Source organism: Pogoniulus pusillus, chromosome 7 (assembly GCF_015220805.1).
Source record: "Pogoniulus pusillus isolate bPogPus1 chromosome 7, bPogPus1.pri, whole genome shotgun sequence".
NCBI lineage: Eukaryota > Metazoa > Chordata > Aves > Piciformes > Lybiidae > Pogoniulus > Pogoniulus pusillus.
Window position 1 is genome coordinate 40,096,778 of NC_087270.1, and position 22,886 is coordinate 40,119,663.

At 52.4% G+C, this 22,886-nt stretch overlaps 1 protein-coding gene across 1 annotated transcript in view; it reads left to right on the plus strand.

Annotated features, from left to right (window-relative positions):
- The window catches only part of MSRA (methionine sulfoxide reductase A), a 471,584-nt gene extending 451,828 nt beyond the window's left edge, over positions 1-19,756 (plus strand). Inside the window, exon 6 of the mRNA XM_064146682.1 lies at positions 19,596-19,756. Within this exon, the coding sequence (XP_064002752.1) occupies positions 19,596-19,676 (81 nt within the window). The 3' untranslated portion in view covers positions 19,677-19,756. The remainder of the gene's footprint in view (positions 1-19,595) is intronic.
- Positions 19,757-22,886: the final 3,130 nt, after the last annotated feature.

The window sequence follows — 22,886 nt, forward strand, 5'->3', positions numbered from 1 at the left end:
GACACTGGATGAAATTTGTTATGAAGGTGTTGCTACCCCTCAGGCTGGCAAAGCCTTTCTGAATCCAGCCAGGTGTTGTTCTCAGCCAGGCCACAGGTAAAGGCTGTGCTGACTTCTGCTGCACCAAAAGGACTAGACCCAGCAAGGTGGGCTGCAAGAATGACAAAGCCACAGGTCTCAGAATGCTGATCACCTTGGGCTACGCCCTGCCATCTTGGTGGCACCAAAAGGAGCTGGGAGATCCCATGCAACACAGCTACCAAGGAAAAGAGGAAGAACAGAACAACCATTCTCAAAGAGAGTTCACAGAGTTCATAGAATCAAGCAGGTTGGAAGAGAGCTCCGAGCTCAGCCAGCCCAACCTAGCACCCAGCCCTAGCCAGTCAACCAGACCATGGCACTAAGTGCCCCAGCCAGGCTTGGCTTCAACACCTCCAGGCACAGAGACTCCACCACCTCCCTGGGCAGCCCATTCCAATGCCAATCACTCTTTCTGACAACAACTTCCCCCTAACATCCAGCCTAGACCTGCCCTGGCACAACTTGAGACTGTGTCCCCTTCTTCTGTTGCTGCTTGCCTGGTAGAAGAGACCAACCCCACCTGGCTACACTGGGGTGACAAAGCTGGTGAAAGGCCTGGAACACAAACCCTATGAGGAGAGGCTGAGGGAGCTGGGGGTGTGCAGCCTGCAGAAGAGGAGGCTCAGGGCTGACCTCATTGCTGTCTACAACTACCTGAAGGGAGGTTGTAGCCAGGTGGGGTTGGTCTCTTCTGCCAGGCACCCAGCACCAGAACAAGGGGACATAGCCTCAAGCTGTGCCAGGGGTGATCTAGACTGGATGTAGAGTGATTGGCATTGGAATGGGCTGCCCAGGGAGGTGGTGGAATGGCCATCCCTGGAGGCGCTGAAGCAAAACCTGGATGAGGCACTTAGTGCCATGGTCTGGTTGACTGGATAGGGCTGGGTGCTGGATTGGACTGGATGAGCTTGGAGGCCTCTTCCAACCTGATTGATTCTATGACTCTATGAATGATTTCCTGAAGGCACAAGGACGAGGCAAGGAAGGAGCCCTTTAAATAAAGCAGAGCCATGCGGTGGGTGGGGATGTGGAGATTAGAGAGCTAATCAAGCCCCTAATGCTCTTAGGGCTAATACATCAGTGCCTTAGCATGTAAGGCAGCTCTCTCATACAGATTTTGGGTACAAGATTAGTAAGAAAGGTCTGTTATCTTTTGCTCTTGTGTTGTATCTCACACTCATCACTCTCTACATTGTACAGTCAGTTGCACCTTGGAGGCTGAAGAAATTCAGTCCTGAAAACCCTTAAGCAGTACTCACTGCAGGTGTAACTGCTGTAGGGCCAGAGCTCTTCCTCTCAGCCCAGATGGGCTGGAAGCACTTTGGCTGCCTCCCAATGGCAACTTGAGATCGTAATCTCAGAGCCTGCTGGGCAAGGAGTGTGGGAAGGGCTGGGGTGTTGGGCTGAGGAAGCAGTATCAGCCTGTGCATCTGATGGTAGGCTCTGTGCAGCTGTGTCAGTGGTAGGAAATGGAACAGCAGCAACAGAACAAGGGGACACAGCCTCAAGTTGTGGCAGGGGAGGTCTAGGCTGGATGTTGTTAGGAAGTTGTTGTCAGAGAGAGTGATTGGCATTGGAATGGGCTGCCCAGGGAGGTGGTGGAGTCTCTGTGCCTGGAGCCAAGCCTGGCTGGGGCACTTAGTGCCATGGTCTGGTTGATTGGCCAGGGCTGGGTGCTAGGTTGGACTGGATGAGCTTGGAGGTCTCTTCCAACCTGGTTGAGGAGGGGACTCCACTGCTGGAAGTGAGTAGAAAATGCCCCATTAGGAATGCTTTAGAATCCCCCACTAAGGGCTGGGGCCCCTTCAGTGAAGAGTTTGGAGGTCTCTTCCAACCCGCTTGATTCTGTGATTCTCTGATTCTAATGCTTCTCTGATTCTAAGATCTTCTGTGGGAAGAGCTAAAGCCATGCAAAGGAGGTGGAGGGACACATGGAGAGAGCTCCTGCATTCTGAGGAACGATACAGCAGAGTCTGAAGGTCTGCCTGCACTCTCAGCAGCACACAGGGGAATCTCTCTCACTCATCCCAGCAGCTGCTTGCTGCTTCCAAGTCCAAATTGTGGTGATGGAAATTATACTGCTGACCAGGACACCAACATCTCTGATGTTCTCCTGGCTGTGCTGCAGGCTCTGGATGTTCTAGCATGTGCTCTGCAACTGAGACACAAATGCTTGTCTCTTCCTGTGTCCTTTAGATATTGATAAGCATTGATAAGATCCCCTCTCAGTCTGCTCCTCTGCAGGCTAAACAGAGCCATTCTCTCAGCTTTCCTCCAGAGAAGGACAGACACTCCAGTCCTCTAATCATCCTTCTGGCACTCCACTGCACTCTCTCCAGTAGTTCTTTGTCTCTCTTGAAATGGGGAGCCCAGAACTGGACACAATACTCCAGATGTGGCCTTGCTAGGGCAGAATAAAGGGGAAGGAGGACCTTGCTGGCCATGGTCTCTTAATCACAGAACCACAGAATCAAGCAGGTTGGAAGAGACCTCCAAGATCATCCAGCCCAACCTAGCACCCAGCCCTATCCAGTCAACCAGACCATGGCACTAAGTGCCTCAGCCAGGCTTGGCTTCAACACCTCCAGCCACACAGACTCCAGCACCTCCCTGGGCAGCCCATTCCAATGCCAATCACTCTCTCTGACAACAACTTCCTAACAACATCCAGCCTAGACCTCCCTTGCCACAACTCGACACTGTGACCCCTTCTTCTGTTGCTGCTTGCCTGGCAGCAGAGCCCAACCCCACCTGGCTACAGCCTCCCTGCAGGCAGCTGCAGGCAGCAATGAGCTCTGCCCTGAGCCTCCTCTGCTGCAGGCTGCACACCCCCAGCTCCCTCAGCCTCTCCTCACAGGGCTCTGCTCCAGGCCCCTCCCCAGCCTTGCTGCCCTTCTCCAAACACCTTCCAGCACCTCAACATCTCTCTGCAATGGAGGAGCCCAGAACTGGACACAGCACTCAAGGTGTGGCCTGAGCAGTGCTGAGCACAGGGGCACAAGAACCTCCCTTGTCCTGCTGCCCACACTGCTCCTGAGCCAGCCCAGGATGCCATTGGCTCTGCTGCCCACCTGGGCACTGCTGCCTCATCTTCAGCTCCTCTCTGCCAGCACCCCCAGCTCCCTCTCTGCCTGGCTGCTCTCAACCACTCTGGCTCCAGCCTGTAGAGATGCTTGGGGTTGTTGTGGCCAAAGTGCAGAACCCTGCACTTGGCCTTGTTTAATCTCATCCCATTTGCCTCTGCCCACCCATACAGCCTGGCCAGGTCCCTCTGCAGGGCTCTCCTTACCCTCCCACAGCTCCACAGCTGCTCCTAGCTTGGTGTCATCTGCAAACTTACTGATACTGGACTCAATCCCCTCATCCAGATCATCAGTAAAGATATTGAAGAGGACTGGGCCCAGCACTGATCCTTGGGGGTCAGTTAATATACATCACAGGGTACCATTTGCTTTCTTGCCCACAAAGGCACCTTGCTGGCTCCTGGGGAACTTGCTGCCTGCAACAAGAGCCACTGCAGATGAATGAAGTGCAAGCTCCTGTTGCAGTCCCAGGTGGGAGCCCTGTAACCAAATGTGAGATCTGCAGTGAAGTGCCTGCAGCCTGGTCCCAGCAGACACAATACATTCCCAGCTGTGTCACAACCTCTGCATCTTCTCTGCCAATAGGAAGGCAAAGGTGCCTGCAGAGAGGGTTGACATAAAGAGTATGGGTTGGTTAGCTCAAAATCCAGGCCATAGCTGGTAGGTGTTGTTTCAGAGAAGGTCTACATTTTGCATGGTGTGCAAACACAGGCAGAAAAGTCCATGGTGGTCTGAGAGCTGCCACAGGCTGTGAAAAGCCCAGGAGGGAAGGGTTTGTTAGAGCTGTGGTTGCTGGGGACACCAGAAGCAGTCATGCCCTTGCTATGTTCTGGGCAAAGCGTCTGGGAGCACAGCCCAGCAGAACAAGTCTGGTAGGGTTGCTGGCACATCCATGCTGATGTGATTGGTATGAAATCATACCCTCACCCTACCTCCCAGTGAGCTGCTCAAGAGCTTCCCTGTTTTGTAATAGAGATGACAACATCCATCCATCCCCTGCCAAGATGGGATCTGAGTGTGGTGGATAAACATTCCTCAGCTCCCCTGAGGCCATTAGGCAAAAAGAGGGTCCTGGCCACTGCTGCTGCCAATGTGCAGCAAAACAGTGCTCAGCCCTGCTCCTGTCTGTGGTTCACTGCAGCGAGCAACTGAGCACACAGGTTCTTGCAGTGCTGCTGTCTGAGGTTTTGCTCCTGTGTAAGACTGGATCAAGGGGCTCAGGCAATGCTGCTTTGAGCCCTGGCCTCAGGTCCTGACCCTTTCCTTGTGCTGTCTTTGCCTCAGTCTTTTCAAAGGGTATTTACACCACAGCAGAAGTGAAAAGGCCAGTAAAAATAAGCACTCTGTTCCATGACAGTGAAAATATAGAATAGAATAGAATAGAATAGAATAGAATAGAATAGAATAGAATAGAATAGAATAGAATAGAATAAGCCAGGTTGGAAGAGACCTCCAAGCTCAGCCAGCCCAACCTAGCACCCAGCCCTCAACAAGCAACCAGACCATGGCACTAAGTGCCCCAGCCAGGCTTGGCTTCAACACCTCCAGGCACAGAGGCTCCACCACCTCACTTCAGGTAGTTGTAGACAGCAATGAGGTCACTCCTGAGCCTCCTATTGTCCGCCCCCAGTGCCTTCAGCCTCTCCTCACAGGGCTGTGCTCCAGGCCCCTCACAAGCTTCCTTGCCCTTCTCTGGACACCTTCCACTATCTCAACTTCTCTCTTGAATTGAGGATCCCAGAACTGGACACAGAACTCAAGGTACTAGTGGCAACTCCACTATTTCCCTGGGCAGCCCACTCTAATGTCAGTCACTCTCTCTGGGAAGAACTTTCTCCTAACATCCAGCCTAGACCTGCCCTGGCACAACCTGAGACTGTGTCCCCTTCTTCTGTTGCTGCTTGCCTGGCAGCAGAGCCCAACCCCACCTGGCTACAGGTAGTTCCAGACTACACTCAGGTAGTAGTAGACAGCAATGAGGTCCCTTCAGGTAGTTGTAGACAGCAGTGAGGTCACTCCTGAGACCTCTGCAACTGCTTTTACTCATATCATATCTCATTGGGTTGAAACACATTGTTAAGCACCAGGTCTGACTGCAGGTTGCCCAGCACAGCTTTGTGGCTTTGAGCCCTACTCTTGGGTCCAGACCCTTTCTTTGTGCTGTCTTTGTCCCAGTCTTTTGCCAGGATATTTGCACCACATCAGAAATGAAAAAGCTCAATAAAAATAAGCATTCCTTTGCATGACAGTGAAAATATTGCAACTGCTTTTACTCTTAACACACTGCATTGGATTCAAACACATTGTGAAGCAGCAGGTCTGGCTGCAGGTTGTCCATCAGAGTAGTACTGCTCTACAGTGATGACATTACAGTTGAAGGACCTACTGTGGTTCCTCTCCACTAAAATCAATCCAAAATTCAACCCCTCAGGTGGTGCTGAGTGTTGCACTGGCTTCTTGGTATTTTAAGGAGGGGATTGTAAGAACCTTGAGTGCTGTGTCCAGTTCTGGCATACTCAGTTCAAGAGAGATGTTGAGGTGCTGGAAGGTGTCCAGAGAAGGGCAGCAGGGCTGGGGAGAGGCCTGGAGCACAGCCCTGTGAGGAGAGGCTGAGGGAGCTGGGGGTGTGCAGCCTGCAGAAGAGGAGGCTCAGGGCAGAGCTCATTGTTGTCTGCAGCTCCTTGCAGGGAGGCTGTAGCCAGGTGGGGTTGGGCTCTGCTGCCAGGCAAGCAACAACAGAACAAGGGGACACAGCCTCAAGTTGTGGCAGGGCAGGTCTAGTCTGGATGTTGTTAGGAAGTTGTTGTCAGAGAGAGTGATTGGCATTGGAATGGGCTGCCCAGGGAGGTGGTGGAGTCTCTGTGCCTAGAGGTGTTGAAGCCAAGCCTGGCTGGGGCACTTAGTGCCATGGTCTGGTTGACTGTGTAGGGCTGGGTGCTGGGTTGGACTGGATGAGCTTGGAGGTCTCTTCCAACTTGGTTGAGGAGGGCACTCCACTGCTGGAAGTGAGCAGAAAATGCCCCACTAGGAATGTTTTAGAATCCCCCACTAAGAGCTGGGGTCACTTCAGTGAAGGGTCTGAGCTGGGTAAGGCACTGACATTGCTACAGCAGCAGAGACAAACAGAGACAGTGGTTTTGGAAGAAGTCTGAAGGCTGCTGGGAAGAACCCATCTCCACTGGGATTTGCTGCAGTGGAATAGCCACGTTCCTGCAAAACTGCAGAGCCAGATTCTAACTCCTGGCTCAACTGTCACAGAATCATAGCAGGGTTTAGACTGGAAGAGACCTTAAAAAGTCATCTAGTCTAAACCCCCTGCAGTGCTCAGGGACATGATCAGAGCCCTTTGAAACCTAATTGGGAATGTTTCCAGAACTGGGATATCTACCATCTCCATGGGCAACCTGTGCTTCATCAGCCCCAGTGTAAAAAAATTTCTTCATCTATGTAGTCTAAATCTTCCCTACTCTAGCTTAAAACCATCAACTCTTGTCCTGCAAACAGGCTCTGTTTGGCCTCGTGTTTCATAGAATCATAGAACCAAACAGGTTGGAAGAGACCTCCAAGCTCAGCCAGTCCAACCTAGCACCCAGCCCTGGCCAAGCAACCAGACCATGGCACTAAGTGCCCCAGCCAGGCTTGGCTTCAACACCTCCAGGCACAGAGACTCCACCACCTCCCTGGGCAGCCCATTCCAATGCCAATCACTCTCTCTGACAACAACTTCCTAACAACATCCAGCCTAGACCTTCCCTGCCACAACTTGACACTCTGTCCCCTCGTTCTGTTGCTGCTTGCCTGGCAGCAGAGCCCAACCCCACCTGGCTACAGCCTCCCTTCAGGCAGCTGCAGACAGCAATGAGCTCTGCCCTGAGCCTCCTCTTCTGCAGGCTGCACCCCCCCAGCTCCCTCAGCCTCTCCTCACAGGGCTCTGCTCCAGGCCCCTCCCCAGCCTTGATGCCCTTCTCCAAACACCTTCCAGCACCTCAACATCTCTCTTGAATTGAGGAGCCCAGAACTGCACACAGCACTCAAGCTGGAAGAAGGGCAGAAGAACCTCCCTTGTCCTGCTGCCCACACTGCTCCTGAGCCAGCCCAGGATGCCATTGGCTGCATAAAAGATTATTCTCCTTTTGGGCTGTTTTTGCATCCATCCCCTTGGTGTTTTAAAACTCTTTCTTACTTGAATTGAAGCTGTGAGGCAGGAATCAGTCCTAAGAGAAAGGCAAAGATGATGTCTTCTCCTTCAGGCTTCAACTGAGAATAAGAAGGATGGAGAAAGTGCAGAGAGAAGCCAGCAACAAAGCCACATCAACACAGTTCCACAGAAGACATCCACATAGCAGCTGGGTGAAAAAAAGAAAGTAGTTATCTACCTGTCTGTTGCTGGCACTGTGTGGAAAGGGAAGAGAGAAGGGTACTGTGCCTGCTGCCTGTGCCCAAAAACTACTTGGAACCCCCAAGCTCCATCCTGAAGGTAGATAGCAGGGCTGAAGAGAATGAAGAAACCAGTCCAGTTCTGCAGCCCCTGTTACAAGAGGGCTATGGATGTGCTGGAAGGTGTCCAGAGAAGGGCCAAAAGAGGGCTGGAGCTGCTCTGCTACGAGGAGAGACTGAGGGAGTTGGAGCTGTTCAGTCTGGAGGGGAAAAGGCTCCCAGGTGACCTTATTGTGACTTTTCAGTATCTTAAGGGGACCTACAAGAACTGGGGAGGGACTATTTAGTCTTGCAGCCAGCTACCAGTGAAGTTGTATGACTGCATCTCAAAGAGCCTAAACTTCAACCCCAGCAGCTGCAAGGAGCTCAGGACTTTCACCACTGCTTTGAGATCTCTTTCCACTGGCTGAGCTTTGGTATGCCCTCAGCCTGTTTGGTCTCTGCAGGTCTCAGGATGGAAATCCCTGATATATTGTGTGGCTTTTCCTGTACAAAGGATGTGGGTTCTGCTTTTAAGTATGAACCTGTATTTGGAAGAGGTTGATGTGGTAGTCAGACACTGCACAGTCATTACCTGTTCAGCCCACAGGATCCCTTAGAGTTTTTCATGCCTAGGCAGGATGAAGTGTACACAGCCAATTCCTGGTCTCACCCTGCTAACATCATACCAATGCCATGACTCATTGTGGACATCCAGCCTGAAGAAAGTCCAGGAGCTGTGCCTGCAAGTAAGATCAGTGGGCATCAGGCTCCTACAGCCTCAAGTAATGGAGTTCTTTCAATGTTTAGAATCATAGAATCAGTCAGGGCTGGAAGGGACCACAAGGAGCAGCCAGTTCCAAGCCCCCTGCCATGCCCAGGGACACCCTACCCTAGAGCAGGCTGCACACAGCCTCACACAGCCTGGCCTTAAACACCTCCAGGGATAGGGCCTCAACCACCTCCCTGGACAACCTGCTCCAGTGCTCCATCAACCTCACAATAACCAACTTGTTGCTATCATCCAATCCAAACCTACTACTAAAATCATAGAATCATAAAACTAAGAAGGTTGGAAGAGAGCTCCAAGCTCAGCCAGTCCAACCTAGCACCCAACTCTAGGCAATCAACCAGACCATGGCACTAAGTGCCCCAGCCAGGCTTGGCTTCAACACCTCCAGGCACAGAGACTCCACCACCTCCCTGGGCAGCCCATTCCAATGCCAATCACTCTCTCTGACAACAACTTCCTCCTAACATCCAGCCTAGACCTACCCTGCCACAACTCAAGACTGTGTCCCCTTGTTCTGTTGCTGCTTGTCTGGCAGCAGAGCCCAACCCCACCTGGCTACAGCCTCCCTTCAGGGACTTGAGACTTCCTCAGTGGGATCTATGACTGATGCCTCTGAGATAGAGGCCAAGCTTTGAGATAGAAGGAGATAGGACTGATAGAGGCTGGATATTAGGAGGAAGTTGGCAGAGAGAGTGATTGGTACTGGAATGGGCTGCCCAGGGAGGTGGTGGAGTCTCTGCCTGGAGAAAAGCCTGGATGAGGCAATTAGTGCCATGGCCTGGTTGATTGTTGAGGGCTGGGTGCTAGGTTGGACTGGCTGAGCTTGGAGCTCTCTTCCAACCTGCTTGATTCTATGTTTCCATGCAAAATGAATTTAACACGTTGGGTTCATGCCAGCAGCTCAGGCCAAAACCCAGCCAAAGACTGTGCTAAGAGCGGCGCAGATGACTGAGCACTCAAAGCCAGTCCATATCAAGACACCTGCAGGTTGTCCCTGTTATTTCCTGCAAGATGGAAGATAATGTCCAGACTGAAATTACCTGAAGACAACAGAAGGGGCCAAGACCAAAGCCTCACTCAGGTGACTGCAGAGCAGACCAAAGCAGCGGAGGCTTGGCAGGTCCCTGCAGAGTGACTGTGCCCTGCAGTGGCAAAAGGGGGAATTTTCCCTGTGTTTTTCCTTGAAGTGGAGTGGATGTTCTGCAAACAAAAGCAAGCAGTGAGACACTCACCCTGAGAGCAGCGTGAGCACAAAACCCAACTCACCCCCTTGAAACTTGAAGTGAGGTGGGGATTTCCATGTATTGCATGTGTTTCCAGATCTAGAGATAAGGGTACAGCTGGTCAAACATTTTCCATTGATGATTTCCTTGCAGAAAACATCCTTCTAAGGAAGAAAAAAAATAAAAACCAAAAAGAAAAAGAAAAAGAAAAAGAAAGGAAAAAAAAAAAGAAAAAGAGGGAAAAAAAGCAAAATAAGAAAGTTAGAGAAAATTCAAGGGAGAGATTTGTTTTCCCTTAAAAAGGACATGCACTTGAATCATGGAATCACAGAATCAAGCAGGTTGGAAGAGACCTCCAAGCTCAGCCAGTCCAACCTAGCACCCAGCCCTGGCCAATCAACCAGACCATGGCACTAAGTGCCCCAGCCAGGCTTCTCTTGAACAACTTCATTTTATTTCTCCTCTTTAATGGCCCACGTGGATAAAGGAAAAGTCAAAGTGGTGACTGATCAGATGAGTGAGGCTATTTGGTTGTTTTTTAAAGATCATAGAATCAAGCAGGTTGGAAGAGACCTCCAAGCTCAGCCAGTCCAACCTAGCAACCATCCCTCAACAATCAGCCAGACCATGGCACTAAGTGCCTCATCCAGGCTTTGCATTGGATTGGCATTGGAATGGGCTGCCCAGGGAGGTGGTGGAATCACCATCCCTGGAGGTGTTGAAGCCAAGCCTGGCTGGGGCACTTAGTGCCATGGTCTGGTTGGTTGTTGAGGGCTGGGTGCTAGGTTGGACTGGCTGAGCTTGGAGGTCTCTTCCAACCTGGTTGATTCTATGTGTTGGTGATCCTAGAGGTCTTTTCCAGCCTGGCTGATTCTGTGAGACCCCTCCTCTTCTGAGAGATGTCCTTTGTGCAGCATTGGAGCAGACTGAAGGGATTGGAGATGACTCCAACCCTCTGCCAGCAATTCACTCACTGACCTTTCTACCTCTTCAACTGTCACTTACAGACCTATGGGTGAGGATGAGACACAGAACTTGCCTTTGATGGGAAGAGATCTGGTTTTGTTTGCCATCCAAAGCTGTCCACTTGGAAATCCCTTTGTCCTTCTGGTGAGATTATTTTTGCAGTTAATCTGAGGGTGACTAATCCCTGAGCCTCCTGCCTGTGTCCTGCAAGGGGGCTGCAGTGCACAATCCTGCTGCTCTTCCAGGAGAAGAATCTGTAAGGTTTGGCTTTTCCTTATGCAGTCCACACTGAATTGCCAACTCTGGTCTGATTTCATACCTGCTTCAGCTTGCCTTACAGGTTCTCAGCCCAGGAGCAAATCACTTTGGGAAATTTAATTAAGCTTTAATGAGGTTCTTTGATTGTTGGGCATTGTGCCCAGTGGGATTAATGTACAATGAAGGGGGTGTCTTGTCCCCTGGCAACAGCTGGCAAGTGCATGTAGAGCAAACCATCCTAAGTCATCCTAAATTACCTTTTGAACTCAGGGAAGCAGCAGGGAAGAACAATCAGGAAGCTCTAATAGGTCCTTTAATTAGAGAATCATAGGATGGTTTAGGTTGGAAGGGAACTCAAAGTTCATCCAGTCCCAACCCCCTGCCATAGGCAGGGACACCTCCCACTAGAACAGGTTGCTCAAGGTCTCATCCAACCTGATCCTGAACACCTCCAGGGAGGTTGTGGAGCACAGAAGCACCCAATGTGATCTTTGATCACATTGGGTGCTTCTGTGCTCCACAACCTCCCTGGGCAACCTGTGCCAGGGTCTCACCACCCTCAACCTGTGCCAGTGTCTCACCACCCTCACTGCAAACAACTTCTTCCTCACATCCAGTTTCAATCTCCCCTCTGCCAGTTTAAACCCATTCCTCCTCATCCTGTCATCACAAGACCTTACAGCAGGTCTTTTTCATACAAGTCTTCTACACTGAAAAACTCCCTCTTTGGCTGCTCTTGGGACTCTTCATAAGGTTGGGGAATGGAAGGTAGGCAGGGGGGTGGGAGGTGGGTTTCACTTTCTTCTTTCCTTTGAATAGGCAGGAGCTTGGGTTGGAGAGAGCTCTGACATGGGATATCCTGAGAAAGTTGGGTAGTGAGCATGGATCTCTACAGAATCATAGAATCAGCCAGAATGGAAGAGACCTCCAAGCTCATCCAGCCCAACCTAGCACCCAGCCCTCAACAAGCAACCAGACCATGGCACTAAGTGCCCCAGCCAGGCTTGGCTTCCACACCTCCAGCCACACAGACTCCACCACCTCCCTGGGCAGCCCATTCCAATGCCAATCACTCTCTCTGACAACAACTTCCTAACAACATCCAGCCTAGACCTGCCCTGGCACAGCTTGAGACTCTGTCCCCTTGTTCTGTTGCTGCTTGCCTGGCAGAAGAGCCCAACCCCACCTGGCTACAGCCTCCCTGCAGACAGCAATGAGCTCTGCCCTGAGCCTCCTCTGCTGCAGGCTGCACACCCCCAGCTCCCTCAGCCTCTCCTCACAGGGCTGTGCTCCAGGCCCCTCCCCAGCTTCATTGCCCTTCTCTGGATATGTTCCAGTACCTCAACATCTCCCTTGAACTGAGGTAGAGACTTTCTCAGAACCATAGAACCATAGAAACATTTGGTTGGAAAAGACCTTTAAGAACCTCACATCCAGCCATTAAACCATCAATTCCAAGCCCATCACTAACCCATTTCACCACATCCCTCCAGTGTTGTGACTCTACCACTTCCCTGGACAGCCTGCTCCAGGGTTTGACTACCCATTTGGTGAAGAAATTGCCCCTAATGTCCAACATAAACCTCCCTGGGACAACCTGATGTGATTTCCTCTTGTCCTGTCACTTGTTATTTGGGACATGAAACAAAACCCCACCTGGCTGCTACCTCCTTTCTTGTGGCTGCAGAACACAGGTCTACCCTGAGCCTTCTTTTCTCCAGTCTACCATGCACCAGGATCTTGAGACTTGAGTTGCTGAGTAGAGATTGGCCAGAGATTGAGGCATCCCAAGCTGATGGGCAGCTGCTCCATCTCTTCAACACCTCACTGGGCTCCAAGGAAATGGCTGAGACTATGCAGCACCAGGATATTGGCAGGTCAAACATCAGGGAGCCATCCCTACTCCATCCATTTGTTTTTGCAGCTAGGCATATAAAGAAAGCAGAAAATAAGGCCCAGAGCTGGTGTTCATGTGAAGCAGCTTCTCCTTACCAAGAGGCTGTGGTCTAGGTTCAGCCATTTAAATGATGCCTCTACTGTGGTGTTCAAACTGGGAGCCTTGCTGCCCTAGGATCTCAGTGGAGATAGCCAGGCATGTCCAGGAAGGAAATCCCACCTTAAATCATTGATCAGACTTGCCCAGATCTGTGCAATCCCTGGGGAGGGACCTGGCAGGCTCAATTAAATGTTAAATGTGGAGTGGCTGCATTCAAATCCTCCTGCAAGCTGGAAGAGGCAGCAGCCCGAGGTGGGGGGAAAAGTTCACGTGCAATCCTGCAACATGATCATGCAACAAGTGCCTCTGACTGCAGGAGCACATCATGGGACCTCCTGCAAGTCCAGGTTTCCCACAAAAGCCTGGCACCTGGAAGAAGCAGGAAGGTTGCACAAAGGTGCTCCAGCCTGGAGTTTCCTAACCCTGGAGCTCTTGACTCTGCAACAACTGCAACCATTCTTCCATCCTCCTGTGGGTGGAGGAGAGAAGCAGGAATGTTTTCTAAGGTTGTAGGAGCCCAACAGACAAATCCACCCACACCTCACTCTAGTGTTAGCCAAGGATCCCAGCCTGCATTTGTACTCAGAAATCACAGAGTCAACCACAGAAATCACAGTCATAGAATGGGTTAGGTTGGAAGGGAACTCAAAGTTCATCCAGTCCCAACCCCCTGCCATAGGCAGGGACACTTCCCACTAGAACAGGTCATTCAAGGTCACATCCAACCTGGCCTTGAACACCTCCCTGGGCAACCTGTGCCAGTGTCTCACCACCCTCAACCTGTGCCAGTGTCTCACCATCCTCACTGCAAACAACTTCTGCCTAACATCCACTTTCAATCTCTCCTCTGCCAGTTCAAACCCATTCCTCCTCCTCCTGACATTACCAGACCTTGTCAGTAGTCCCTCCCCAGCCTTCTTGTAGCCTTCTTCAGACCCTGGAAGGCCACTCCAAGGTCTCCTCAAAGCCTTCTCTTCTCCAGGCTGCACAGCCCCAACTCTCAACCTGTCCTCAGAGCAGAGCTGCTGCAGCCCTCTGAGCATCTTGGTGGCCTCCTCTGGACTGGCTTCAACAGTTCCATGTCCTGCTTGAAGAGGAGCAGGATCAGAGGCACACACACTGGTGCAGAAACCCTCCAGTTATTGGTAGCACACTCCCTGGTGTGGTTTTGGTTCAGGTCAAGCAGCACTCATGCAGCCAATGCTCAGGGAAGCTTCAAGGTGAGCAAAGGCCATTTGCAGTAGGCTTGTGGAAGTGCTCTCATCCTTTTTGTGAGGCTGAAAAGGTTGAATAGGATCAGGTGGGCCAGACCTAACCTTTTTATTTTCCTGCATAGATTCATCCATAGAGACCAATAAGACCTCTGAAATTGTTGTGCCACCAGGACACAGTAGGAGGCTGTCACCAGCCAGTTCTGAAAGGGACCCTTGGGATGTGCACCTTGATGATACTTTCACCTGCTTGTGTTGACAGCTGTGGAAATGGTGACCAGAGGACCTGGTTTTCTCCAAGCTATGGCTGGCCTGACCTGGGTATTCTGGCTTGCCCACTCACAGGCAGCTCAGTCATTTCTTCTCCACCTTGGGCCATGGCCTCCCTCTTGCCTGTTTTCCCTGTTGGCCCTACTGTAAGGTCTGCCAGCCCCCCCTGGTTCATAGATTCATAGGGCTGTTTTGGTTGGAAAAGACCTCTAAGCTTATTGAGTCCAACCATCACCCTAAGACCACCACAGCCATTAAACCATGTCTGACACTGCAGCCTGCTGCAGTAACAGCTGCAGGATCCAACTCTTTGTCTAAAATGATCAGAGGACACAGAATCAAAGACTAAGTCTGGTGGGAAGAGCCCAGATTCAGCAGATGCTGGTGTCACTCCTGTCCCTTTCCAAGTCCAATCTCCACTCCAGATGGTGCCTTCTACTAGTCTGGTCCTTTGCTCCTCTATCCTGGCCCTCATCCAGTGTTCATCCTTCCAGTTATACTCCATTCCTTCCCAGCCCTCCTCTTCTTTGCCAGACGTGGCTGTTCACACCTGTCTCCTCCTTCCTTGTCTGCTTTCTCCAGCCTCTTTCACCACCCAGTCCTGTGCCCAGCATCCTGGCTCCTTGGCTCCTGTCTCTCTCAGGCAGGGTCCCTCTCCCCACCTCCCACTCATTGCTCACATTGCCATGCCACTGCTGCCACACCCAGCCAGCATCCTCCACCCAGTCTGCCCTCACATAATGATAGCTGCTGGAACTCCACAATGCAATAGTCTCTCTCTGCAGCACCTGCCTCTAGTATTTCACAGATGTTCCTGAAGGGAATACTGAGCAAATCAACTCTCAGCACTCCCAAGGTGAGACCAATGCCCAGAAAGAAAGGCTGCAGTTATCCAGACTGGAAAACAGATGGTTAAAGAGGTGGGATATGAGATGTGGTTATAAATCACACATGGGCCAGAGAGGGTAAATAAAGAACAGGCAAGCAGCAACAGAGCAAGGGGACACAGTCTCAAGCTGGGCCAGGGGAGGTCTAGGTTGGCTGTTAGGAGGAAGTTGTTGTCAGAGAGAGTGATTGGCATTGGAATGGGCTGCCCAGGGAGGTGGTGGAGTTGTCACTAGTACCTTGAGTGTTGTGTCCAGTTCTGGCATACTCAGTTCAAGAGAGATGTTGAGGTGCTGGAAGGTGTCCAGAGAAGGGCAGCAAGGCTGGGGAGGGGCCTGGAGCACAGCCCTGTGAGGAGAGGCTGAGGGAGCTGGGGTGGAGAAGAGGAGGCTCAGGAGTGACCTCATTCCTGTCTCAAACTCCCTGCAGGGAGGCTGCAGCCAGGTGGGATTGGTCTCTTCTGCCAGGCAAGCAGCAACAGAAGGGGGCAGAGTGTGAAGTTGTGCCAGGGGAGGTCTAGGCTGGATGTTGTTAGGAAGTTGTTGTCAGATAGAGTGATTGGCATTGGAATGGGCTGCCCAGGGAGGTGGTGGAGTCTCTGTGCCTGGAGGTGTTGACGCCAAGCCTGGCTGGGGCACTTAGTGCCATGGTCTGGTTGATTGGATGGGGCTGGATGCTAGGTTGGACTGGCTGAGCTTGGAGGTCTCTTCCAACCTGTTTAATTCTGTGATTCTATTCTATGACTCCAATAGCACAACTGGAGGAATACAGAATCCAAGGAACCTGGCATGTGGCAAGATCAAAGCAGCTGCAGGAGGTGGTTCTTCACTTGGAATGGGGTTGTGAAGGGTCCTAAAATTTCAAACCTATGGAAGAAAGTCCTACTGAAGGCAAGCCAAGACTGAGAGCTCACAAAGTCCTGGCCTGCAGGTGGTCTGAAGAGGGAGAGGCGCTGGGGTGGATTTCCCTGCTTGCATTGTGCCTATATTCATTTTCAGACATGGTTTCCTCACCCTGTCTGAAACAGCATCAGGGACTGCATGGGCCTTAGGTCTGGTCAGGTAAGGGCTGTGTGCATACAGAATCATAGAATCAGAGAGTCAGAGAATCAGAGAATCACAGAATCAGTCAAGGGACCTATGCTAGTTGGAAGCTAGCTAGAATGTTTTGGTGAGAAGGATTAGATCACAGGCTGTGAAAGGGAAACAATGGTGATGTCTGCTTCACTCATAGGCTTGCTGACCCAAACCACCACAGGACCACGAGGATCATCTAATTCCAACCCCCCTGCCATGGACACTCTACCCTAGAGCAGGCTGCACACAGCCTCAGCCAGCCTGGCCTTAAACACCTCCAGCCATGGGGCCTCAACCACCTCCCTGGGCAACCCATTCCAGCCTCTCACCACTCTCCTGCTCAACAACTCCCTCCTCACCTCCACTCTGAATCATAGGCTGGTTTGAGCTGGGAAGGACCCTGAAAGGTCACCCATTCCAATCTCCCTGCAGTGAGCTGGGACATCTTCAATTACATCAGGTTCATCAGAGCCCTCTGCAACCTGACCTTGAATGTTTCCAGGGACAGGACATCTACCACCTCTCTGGGCAGCCTGTGCCAGTTTCTCACCACCCTCAGCATAAGCAATTCCTTCCTTGTATGTCATCCAGATCTCCCTTCTTCTAGTTTAAAACCATCACCTCTTGTCCTGCTGCAAGAGGTGAGATATAACTACAGCTGTGTGTTGCATTTCCTCTGTGTGTGTGTCTATATATAGGTGTATCTTATATCTCCTGTAACTGAGAGGGCAGGGTTGTGAGTGCCAGCCTCTCCAGACCACAGCTCATGGTGCTCCTGGGCTCAAAGACACATCAGACCCCAGACATTTGCTGCTCTGGAGCATCTCATGATACTACAGAGGTGGTTATGACCTCTGTAGTATCATGAGATGCTCCAGACAAGAAGCCTGGCACTGGCAGCAGAAAATCACTTGGCACCAGCTGCCAGGTCAGGGGTGCTGAGGAGCCCTGCTTTAGAGATATCCTGTGCCCTCCCTGGATTTTGGCCAAGGCCCAAAAGGGCAGTGAAGAACAAGTGCAGAGGAGGGCAACAAAGCTGGGGAAGGGTCTGGAGAATGAATCTCATGAGGAGCAACTGAAATAGCTGGGGATGGTTAGTGTGAAAAAGAGGAGGCTGAGGGGAGACACTGGAATGGGCTGCCCAGGGAGGTGGTGGAGTCGCCGTCCCTGGAGCTGTTCAAGGCAGGACTGGACGTGGCACTTGGTGCCATGGTCTGGCCTTGAGCTCTGTGGTAAAGGGTTGGACTTGATGATCTGTGAGGTCTCTTCCAACCCTGATGATATTGTGATACTGTGAGACCTCATCACTGACTACAGCTACCTGAAAGGCCATTGTGGAGAGGCTGCTGCTGGGCTCTGCTCACAGGTAAATAGTGATAGAACAAGAGGGAATGGCCTCAAGCTGTGGTTGGGTAGGTTTAGACTGGACATTAGGAAACATTTTTTCCCAGCAAGAGTGGTCAGGCACTGGAATGTGCTGCCCAGGGTGGTGGTGGAGTCACCAACCCTGCATGTGTCTAAAAGTCACTTGGACATGATTCTTGGGGTATGGTTTAGGGTGAACCATGCAGAGCAGAGCTATCAGATCACAGGCTCATGGGGGTTGGAAGGGACCCAAGGAGATCATCCACTACACTCTCCCTGCCAGAGCAGGACCACACAATCTAGCACAGATCACAGAAAGGCTCCAGAGAAGGAGACTCCACAACCTCTCTGGGCAGCCTGTGCCAGGGCTCTGGGACCCTTACAGTCAGGAAGTTCCCCCTTGTGTAGAGCTGGAACCTCCTGTGCTGCAGCTTCCATCCATTGCTGCTTGTCCTATCCCAGGGAGCAGTGAGCAGAGCCTGTCCCCCCCATCCTGACCCCCAGCCCTCAGATGTTTATGAACATTGATTAAATCCTCTCTCAGTCTTCTCTTCTCCAGACTAAGCAGCCCCAAGTCCCTCAGCCTCTCCTCATCAGGCAGTGCTCCACTCCCCTCATCATCCTCGTAGCCCTCTGCTGGACCCTCTCCAGCAGATCCCTGTCCCTCTTCAACTGGGGAACCCAAAACTGAAGGCAGTATTCAAAATGAGGTCTCCCCAGGGCAGAGTAGAGGAGGAGGAGAACCTCCCTTGATCTGCTGGACACACTCTGCTTAATGCATCCCAGGATCCCATTGGCATTCTTGGCCACAAGGGCACATTGCTGTGCCATGGATGTTCTCCACCAGCACTCCCAGGTCCCTCTCCACAGGGCTGCTCTCCAGCAGACCACCTCCCAGCCTGTGCTGCTGCAGTTTATTCTTCCTCCCCAGGTGCAGGACTCTGCACTTGTCCTTGTTGAACCTCATCTGGTTGCTCTGTGCCCAGCTCTCAGTCTGTGCAGGTCTCTCTGGATGGCCACACAGCCTTCAGCTGCATCAGCCAAGCCTTTCAGTTTGGCTTCAACATCAAACCTGCTGAGCAGACTCTGTCTGTCTGTGCCCTCATCAATGTCACCAATGAAGATGTTGACCAGGACTGGACCCAGCACTGATTCCTGGGGGACTCCACTGGTCACAGCTCTCCAGCTGGACCTGGCACCATTGATCACCACTCTTTGAACTCTATCTTGTAACCAATTCCTAACCCACCTCACTGTTGGCTCTTCCATCCCATGCCTTCTGAGCTTGCTCACTAGAACATCATGGGACTTGGTGATCCTGAGGGTCTGTTCCAACCTGAATGTTTCTGTGATTCTGTGATTCTTCATTTGCCACAGAAGCAATTTCAGCCTTTCCCACTCAAGCTGCAGAAAAAAACCCAGGCCCACACCACAAACCACAAACCTAGTGTATAATTTCTCAAAATAAGAAAGCAGGGTGGTGGAGAAGTATTTTTGGTGGCCTAACTGTCCAGGGAGGCAGTGAGCCTTGCCATCCCTTGGTACCCAAGGCTGCCTTGCTCGCTGGGATGCTGGGAGGGAGCAGCAGGATCGTGACTCAGCCCCGAGGCAGCAGGTTTCCTTCCTGCACTGCCAGCCCAGGCTTCTGATGTTTTGTTTGACGTGAAGCTCCAGGGGCCAAGCAGGAGCTCCTGGAAATCAAAGGCAAAGAACAACATCTCAGGCTTGCCGAGGCGGGGTGCGTCCTGCTGGCTGGCTGGGAGGGGACACTTGGGGTGCTGAGAGAAGTGGGGTGGGAGAGCTGGAAGGAGGGGGTGGGTCAAGTCTCAAGCATGATCCTTTTTAACCCCAAACTCTCCCTGCAGGCGGTAAAGTTCCTTGGATTCCCTTCAGCTGCTGGCAGGCAGCCTCGTGGGCTCCCCAAGCTCTGAGAGGGAAGAATTAAAAGTGGCTTCTCCCTCTCTCTTCTCAGGCTGTCCTTCAGTCCTCTTTCTGCCCCACCGAGTGGGAAATGGGACCCCCAGCAGCATCTCTTGCATTGACATGGCAGTGAAGAGGGATGGGAGGCAGCTCAGCTCTCGTTAGCCATCCTGGACAGATCTGCCTGTTATCAGACAGCTCTCTCTTGATGCCAAGGACAAAACTCTCAGCTAGAAGTGTCTGAGTGCTGAGTAACAAAAAATAAATGTCTGCAGGCTCTCTGGTGCTGCCCAGACTCTGATCTTGGTTTGGTCCTGAGATCCATGGTTTGGTCTGACCACATCCAAATGAGGTGGCCACATTCAAATCTTCCCTGAGGATGCCCTTGGCTATCCCTGCCCCAGAGACAGGACTTGTTTGCCTGGGGGCACTGCTATGCTGAGGACTGTGCTGATGTCACAGCATATACAGTTGTTGCTGAGGCCTGGGGATCTTCACTGTGCTGTTTTCTAGACCACTGTCAGCCTTGCACAGGTCTTTTTGTGTCCCTTCCATGTCCAAAAATGTAACAGCCTTCAGACAATGCAGAGGTTTTGGTTTGAGCTCTCTGGATGCTCCCAGAAGGGCTGCAGAAGCTCCCAAGTTGTGTCTAAAAGAGAAGGGTCCAGACAACACTGGGTTTTATTGACTTGCTGAAAAAAAAACCAAAGATGGAAACCTATCCCTGGGAGAAGATCTCCATGGATCTCATTCTTTCCATGCTCACTGCATAACCCCTTCCCCCTCCTTCCCAGCCAGCTGGGTACTGTTAGGCTGATGGATACAGCTACCTGAAGGGAGGCTGTAGCCAGGTGGGGTTGGGCTCTGCTGCCAGGCAAGCAGCAACAGAACAAGGGGGCACAGTCTCAAGTTGTGTCAGGGCAGGTCTAGGCTGGATGCTAGGAGGAAGTTGTTGTCAGAGAGAGTGATTGGCATTGGAATGGGCTGCCCAGGGAGGCGGTGGAGTCTCTGTGCCTGGAGATGTTGAAGCAAAGCCTGGCTGGGGCACTTAGCATCATGTTGATGCATAGGTTGGACTGGCTGAGCTTGGAAGTCTCTTCCAACCTGTTTGATTCTATGATTCTATGAGCTCTTCCACCCTCTTCCTTCTTTCAGTATCTCTGGCTGCCTGCTTGCCAGAGTGGGCAGGAACTAACCCTGGACCTTCAGCCACAGAGACTGGCGTGGGTGGTCTTAGCCCTTACTTTGAAGGGGCTCTTCTGAGCAAGTCCCACCTGGGGGCTGGATCTCCTCCAGGTGGGCACTGGAAGACACCTGCTGGATTTAGCTAAGTGGGTTGCCTCCAAAGTAACTTTGGACTCATGCTAAGCCTGAGCCCTCTGAGTTGAGGCTGCAGGGTAGAGCCCTGGGCTCTTCTCCTCAGCTCCCCCTGCCTTTGCCTTGGCACTTTCCCACTCCAGCCCTAGCAGGGAAGGAGAGACCCAGTCCTGCCCAGCCTGTGCACAACCCTCCTGCCCTGGAGCCAAACCCTCCCCTCCCATTGCCCCCCTCCATCCCCTTGCCCCTGTTTTCCCATTCCCAGCATTTACCCTCCTGCACGTAGCCCCAGGGGAGGCAGAGGGCTGTGCACAGAGGGAGAAGCTATTTTTCCTTGACATAAACATCCAAGCCTTTCCTCAGCCCCTTCACTTGAAACGTGGAGGTAGGACCTGGACTCATAACATCCGGCAGGAGGGGTTGGCCTTATCTGCCAGGAAACACTCAGCTCCGGATGCATCCTCCCCTGCTCCCGGCACCCCGAGCAGCTCCCATTGGCAGTGCCGGGCAGGAAACCACTCAGCAGCTTGTCTCATTCCCTCCTCTGCAGGGATAGGAGGGAGGGTCTGATCCTGGCCTCCTTGTGTGGCTCGCCACAGGCTGCAGCAGGGTTCAGAGTCAGGGTGGAATCAGGGCAAAAAGAGGTGGAGGGGCCAAGGTGTTTACTCATGAGCAAACAGGGGTGACAGAGGCAGAAGGGGAGTTTGAGGAGTCAGTGGTGTTAAGGTTCCCTCTCCCCCCCAGGCTTTGCCACTGATTTGCAAAGCAGTTTCAGTCAAGTCTCCTCTCCCTGTTCTCTGCCTCCTCCCTTCCCTGCTTCTGCTGTGAGAGCAATGGAGGGGAAAAACAAAATCATCCCCCAGCTAATGCAGTAGCAGCACCCAGAGTCCTCACAGAGGGTAGGTACCCTTGCCCTTGTGCAGACTCTGGCAAGAGGCATCTCATGTACCAGTACTGGATGCAAAAAGGGTGGGGGGGCAGGAGGTGTTAAACAGGGAAACTCAGGCTGGAGGTGAGGAGGAAGTTGCTGAGCAGGAGAGTGGTGAGAGGCTGGAATGGGTTGCCCAGGGAGGTGGTTGAGGCCCCATCCCTGGAGGTGTTTCAGTCCAGGCTGGCTGAGGCTGTGGGCAGCCTGCTCTAGGGTAGGGTGACCCTGACCAAGGCAGGGGGCATGGAACTAGATGATCCTTGTGGTCCCTTCCAACCCTATCTGAGGCAGCAGTGCCCAGGTGGGCAGCAGAGCCAATGGCATCCTGGGCTGGCTCAGGAGCAGTGTGGGCAGCAGGACAAGGGAGGTTCTTGTGCCCCTGTGCTCAGCACTGCTCAGGCCACCCCTTGAGTGCTGTGTCCAGTTCTGGGCTCCTGAATTCAAGAGAGATGTTGAGGTGCTGGAAGGTGTCCAGAGAAGGGCAACAAAGCTGGTGAGGGGCCTGGAGCATAAACCCTATGAGGAGAGGCTGAGGGAGCTGGGGTTGTTTAGCCTGGAGAAGAGGAGGCTCAGGGGGGACCTCATTGCTGTCTGCAGCTGCCTGAAGGGAGGCTGTAGCCAGGTGGGGTTGGGCTCTTCTCCCAGGCAAGCAGCACCAGAAGAACGGGACAGAGTGTCAAGCTGTGCCAGGGTAGGTCTAGGCTGGATGTTAGGGGGAAGTTCTTCACAAAGAGAGTGATTGGCATTGGAATGGGCTGCCCAGGGAGGTGGTGGAGTCTCTGTGGCTGGAGGTGTTGAAGCCAAGCCTGGCTGGGGCACTTAGTGCCATGGTCTGGTTGATTGGCCAGGGCTGGGTGCTAGGTTGGACTGGCTGAGCTTGGAGGTCTCTTCCAACCTGCTTGATTCTATGATTCTATGATTTTCTGATGCTATGAAACTGAGGCACCAAGTAGCCAGGTGGCTGCTTGCCATCAGGGTCCAGCCCTGCCCAGTGGCAGACGTAGCTGGTGGAGTGAGGGTGAAGAGGAGTCACCACCTGCTCAAGGGAAGCAAAGGAAATGGCCTTCTGGGAGGGCCAGGGCATGACACACACCAGAG